The 6,173-nt window shown below is 32.4% G+C and overlaps 1 protein-coding gene across 1 annotated transcript; it reads right to left on the bottom strand.

Moving 5' to 3' along the window:
- Positions 1-1,457: 1,457 nt before the first annotated feature.
- LOC149167322 (uncharacterized) lies at positions 1,458-2,760 on the bottom strand. The gene is made up of 4 exons (XM_089430444.1): positions 2,437-2,760; positions 2,042-2,275; positions 1,561-1,677; positions 1,458-1,463 (listed from the first exon to the last, which is right to left on the bottom strand). The coding sequence occupies exons 1-4, from the start codon at positions 2,758-2,760 to the stop codon at positions 1,458-1,460; spliced, it is 681 nt and encodes a 226-aa protein (XP_089286570.1).
- Between the last annotated feature and the right edge of the window lie 3,413 nt (positions 2,761-6,173).

Below are 6,173 nucleotides of genomic sequence, written 5' to 3'. Positions count from 1 at the left end.
AATTTGTTAATAATTCATTTCTAAAATAATTTTGCATTTTTTAATCTAAAAAATATATGTAAAATATATGTATTGTTTATATTTTTTTCTAAATATATATAAATAGTCTATTAGTTAATATAAATCGGGAGTATGTTTTAAGTTATTTCTGTTTGGTTGAGAGTTTGTTTTTCTAGGACATAAAGAAATAGGTTATCAGTCGCAAGTAATTCTAGCTAGCTTCCATATTTTTTTAAACAATCACCTTGTATTTGCTAATAACAGCAAGTAATGACTATCCCACTATTAATTTGACAACTAATAATTCCTCACTTTACAACAATAAAATAAAAAATTGAATTATTGAATTAATATTTAATAATACTTTTAATTATTATTTTTCAATTTATGTTCTATACCCATGTAAATTTGATAATGCTCCTAATTATATTTGATAATGCTTCTAATTAAATATTTTTCCTGTAACCGTTTCTCTATCAATATAAATTTGAATAGATTAGCATTATAAACATATGAGGGGCACAGTAAACAACCTCCTGCAACATCTTATGCCCTCCCACAACAGTACAGAAAGTAGTTGACATCTTCCTTTCAACAATTACATGTTTGATCTTGAAATATCAAATAAATCAATCTAATAAGCAAATTCAATGACAGAGGTTGGTCAAACAAATCCACATATTAAGTAAATTCAATGACAAGCTTGTTCGCCAGAGTATATTTCCAAATATTCAACGTTGATTTCAAAGCTTTGACAGCGAGGATATTTCTTTCACCAATTGCAACGTTGATCTTGCTATATCAAGTAAATACATATATTATGTAAATTCAATAACAAGGTTGTTCTCCCGAGTATATTTGCAGAAATTTAACATTTATTTCTAAGATTCGAGCTTGTAACTTCCTCCAATCACAACTTGCTGGAATTTTTAGCCTTCAAAGTAGCGAACCTAGTGGGTTTAGTGAGAGCAATGCTAGTTGAGCATATATGCTCTATGTATTGTTTGCGTGACTTGAACCCACATGCTTTCAAGTCCTTTGGCGTGATTTTGGTCCTTTTAACCATAGCATCAACATTTATCTTTTTTGTTTTCTGTGGAAATTAAAACATTATCAATAAATATCAAAATCCACATAGATATAATGAAAATATGCGGACCATGTAACGAATATGAAAAGACAATGCATTGACTAGCTATCAATAAATATCAAAATCTATATAGATATAATGAGAATATGGGGAACATGTAACGAATATGAAAATAAAATGCATTAACTAGTCATAAAAAAATATGTCAATGTTATTATGAGCTAAGATATGTAGTATATAACTTACCTCTCTTAATTTATCTTGAAGTCTAGGTGAATGCCGCAATGGTTGAGGAGAATGTGATTTTTGCTGAGTATCATGTCCACCATCATACATGTGCAAAGGTGTTTTAGGAGATGTATATTCATTACTCCTAACATTAAAATATACATAGATATAAGTATGACTCAAATAGAATTAAATGTAAAAATATGCTAAATTTATAAGAGTATAAATAAATATAATCTTACCTTGCATTGTGACATTGGACGTGAAGATGGTTCTAGCATTTGAACCATTTCATTTCCATTCTTCTTAAGACTTCGACAAGGGGTTTTCATTGATTGTGATGGTTCCAAAGGGAACACCTGCACCATAAATAAGAAATAACACACACACACATATAATCAAAACAAATCAAGGATAACGATATATAATACAAAACATCCATTTCTCATCCCATCATTATGGTAAAACATAACAATTTATATATTAATGTTTTTAGTGGAATAGGTTATATGGATTAAAAACTTGCTGGCCCAATCACCCCTTGAAAACCTTGAAATCTAGGTGAGCGCCGTAATAGTTGGTGGCTTGAACTTGGGGAATTTTGTTGATTAGGCTATGCATATCAATAACAATGAGAAATTAGTATACAATTATAATAAATATAAATATTATTTAATGTTAAAATGTCTAAAAAATTAATATATGCAAAAAAATGGACTCAACTGTGTTGTCATTGTCCTGATTAGTTTCATCAAAGTTTAATATATGGTTGTGCCCATCTAATCCTTCTTCCCCCACATCATCAGGAACCTCAGTCCTTACTTTCTCTTTTAAAGCAATGTCTATGCGCTTCATTGTCTCGATACGTCTACGAGGTAGACTCTGATCCCAACGTTGAATTTTTTCACAAATCCTTTGCTTTGAAGTATCATTAAGTTGATCAAATGTTACAACTGACTGTGAAAACAAGTTTCAATGAATTTAGTCCACAACAATAAATTAATATTAATAAAAAACATATACAGATAAATACTAATAAATACTTACAGCTGAAAGAATTTCTTCATTGACAATATTAATAAAAAAGCATATACAAATAAATACTAATAAATACTTACAGCTGAAAGAATTTCTTCATTGACAAATCTTTTATATGCTTGTTGTCGTGCACGACATAGCCTTGCATCTAAATCATATTGTATTTTGGCATTTTGCCTTTTAACTGCACTTGTAGATTTGACTGCCCATGTAGCATTTGCATCTCTTACTCGACCTCTTTGACGTGGAGGAATTGGTGGGAGATTGTGGGTGATAGCCCGATGATGATTAAGGCCAGATAGCTTAGATCGACTCAAGTTCCCCGCACAACCACCAACAAGACAAGTGAACAATTGCTTGGTGCCTTTGATAGTTACCTCCCATTCATGTCTATTTTCCTCCATTTTCTTACTTCCTTATAAATGAATAGTGTTGTTAAAAACATCATAAAAACACTTTAAAATAAAAATCAATATTCATATTTATTTTTTTGTGGTTACCATAATTATCAACTTTTATAAAATATAGGCCAAAATATTTACAGCATATCTACTACCTTCCCTCCAATACCCTTATAGGCATATCTACTACATTAACCCTTATAGGCATATCTACTACCTTCCCTCCAATACCATGGTCATTAAACTCATTTTTGAGGACTCATTTTTTAGGACAGTACTCCTTTTCAGCAACTGCACCTAGGACGAATAATTTAGTTGGGTTGGGATGAAAGTTGGGGCGCTTTACCTTTGGTCTCAACTATAACCATGTACATTAACACTTACAACCATATTTGCAACTTTCTTTCAAACACCCTGCACATTAAACTGATTTACCGAGCAAGCATTCCTTTTCAGAAACTGGAAGTAATATTATACTTTCGCTGGGATGGGCGACTCTTGGAAAATAAAAAAAGAGAGATTAGATATTATAGTTAATTTATAATTTAAATTAGTTGATGATGAGATATATGGTTAATATATTGTTTATAATTTTTTTTTTACTAAATTTGTGTTTCACTTAACATGACAGCTTTACGACTTAGATACAACACTAAAAATTCTCATAAAGACACGAATAAGAAACTAAAAACATAAATATATACCCATAAAGATAGAAATAATAAACAGATAATATTAAAACATAAATTTATACATATTGTTGTGGCATTTTGAACATAACTTGAGTCTTCGAAATCAATAAAGGCATAACAAACTCTCGTATCTTGTCTTTGGATCTGATGATGCACTCCTAATTATCCTTGTTGACTGTGGACCATATGAACGCCAATAACTCTACGTAAAAAAATTACTACAAATTAGATATAATATTTATGCATATTGAAAAAATTATACGTATCTTGAAAAAGCATATAGAGACTCACACAGTGTACTCCAGGTATGTTGAGTAATTGGTGTGTGTGATATCCTCTATTCCTCTACTTCGATGTTTCTTAAAAATAAATTGAGTGGGTGGACAGAAAAAATATCTATTTGTTGCAACTCAACTTTTTCTCTAGATGATAAGTTTACTTAACACGTAAATTCTCTTGCGGTTGCCGAGCCTCGCTTATAAGCCTTATGACTTCTCCCTCGCCCAATTTAGTGACACTCTTAAAATTTTTGCATCCTTGGGCTCTCCAAGTAGAAGTCTATGGGGGATGTCCAGTTAAGAGAACTATGGCCAACAATTTAATTAGGAACAACCTCACCTAGCAGTGTTAATGCCATTGTGTAGTATTAGGAACAACCTCACCTAGCATGGCAGTGTTAATGCCATTATGACTACACAGAGATCCGGAAATAATCCCAACACCAGAAAAGAATCAATAGAAGGGTATAATCAGTTCATATCGGAACTGAGTTAATCTAATGAAAACAATGCAAAACATGGCCTATATCGATGTGAGAGACAAACTACCTGCTGTGATATATGTAAGCTGTGGAATTTTCTCTAATCTAGCAGAAGGACATGGTGCATCGATCTTCAAATCGATAAAATTAGAGGTGATAGGAGGGCCCTCTATTGAATGGCCATGCCATATTGCATTTTCTATGTTTTTAGTCTCATCTTATGAGGAAGATTTTTGATACGGTAATAAATTCTATAAGTTTTGTTTCTTTATATTCGGTGGCCCTTTTTAGACTGGTTACAGGAATAGCTCTGAACATTGTGTATGTGGATGGGAATAGCTCTGAACATTGTGTATGTGGATGGGAAGCTTAGTATGACTTTTTATTTTCGCAAATATGGGAGAGATATGGATAACATGTACTAGTTTTTATTTTCTAATATAAAGTTAAATTTTTCTCTTTATGGAAGAATAAAATTGTGAATTTAAATTATCTAAATAATTTTTCTAGTGTATAAATAGATTCAGTGTTTTATTAAAAGACAATTGAGATACTTAATTTATGCAAATTATATCACTGAAACATGAAATGTTAAAAACTATCGAATTTGAAAATTAAGATTCTAAGAAGTCCCAAATTTCCATGAGAATAATTACCCTAAAGAAGACAAAAAAAACATCTGATAATTAAAATTACATGAACTTTTTTTTGAGATAATTAAATAAAACTGAAATATTTCCAAGATTTCGTGGATAAAATTGAAGTAAAACCATTATTCTCATTTTTACCCCTAAATAAATATGAAATCTACCTTCAAAATTAAAATATAAACATGACACGTAATGTTAACAACTTTTATTTTTGAAGAATCGAAGAAAGCGTATTAAGAAACGGGAAAACTGAAAATATAATCACATACACTTGTGTTCAAAGAGCACCCAGCATGCATGATTAGACGGCTGGGGCGGATGGCTTTCGCTCCCCCCAGCCGAGTTCGAACCCTGCGGAGGTCCCCCCTTCGGCGATATGTGACGGCTTTGTCGTATCTGCCGGCTTCGGCCGTATTCTGCCTGGCTTCGGCCTTTCTGTATTCTGGCTTCGGCCGTATTCTGTCTGGCTTCGGCCATATTGTAATCATGAGGGCTTCGGCCATATATGGATTTTCTCCCTGAAAAAAAAAACACTTGTGTTCAAAGAATTTAACCCTCCTTCCAGAAGACAATTATATAGAAATCTGAGAACAAAACTCTGATTATAGTATAAAATCAATTTCTGAATCGATTCAAATGACAAAATACTCATGTGAATCTAATTACGAATTTCGAAGAGATCACAAAAACGAAGCTCTATAAGTAGTAAGTAGTATTTATCAGACACCCTCATATAACTTCCACAATCTCACAGCATTGCATACTTGGAAATGTAACGATGTGCAACATTTACCCTTCATGTGGTTTTCACATCGCGCATGAAAACACATGCCTCTTAGACAATGAGGATTTTTGGTCTTGATCCAATGGTTGGAATTCGACTAAGGTTTTGTCCAAGTCGTTGCCCTTTTCAATTCATCTCTCATTTTGTTCTATGTACTCAGTCTAATGTCGTCGTACATGGACACAAGGTTCCTACGATTCCCTGGCTTGCACGAATTTTTTTTTTCTCTACCCGTGTCCATTAATTAATTTATCAAAGGTGTTTCTATGGAGATTTTTCTCTCGCACATAATGCAAAGGTAATGATTCACATTATTTATCATTAGAGTACTTTTACAGTTCCAATGAAAAATGTTGAAAGTATACTTTCTTCTAGTTGGGGCTTAGTGTAGTTTGGTTTTCTCTTAATTTTTTAGTTTGCTGGGTATTTAATGTCTTCAGAGCAGCACGCGACTTAATGCGATAACACGAGAGCGGGCAAATTCGGCATTAAATAATATTTGTCTGCTCCTGTGTTATCGAGCTAAGTGA

Source organism: Pinus tabuliformis, chromosome 5_1 (assembly GCF_031772625.1).
Source record: "Pinus tabuliformis cultivar Carrire ecotype Pingquan chromosome 5_1, CPIR1, whole genome shotgun sequence".
NCBI classification, from domain to species: Eukaryota; Viridiplantae; Streptophyta; class Pinopsida; order Pinales; family Pinaceae; genus Pinus; species Pinus tabuliformis.
The sequence above is the reverse complement of the archived record's forward strand: the minus strand, read 5'-3'. Positions and strand labels throughout refer to the sequence as shown.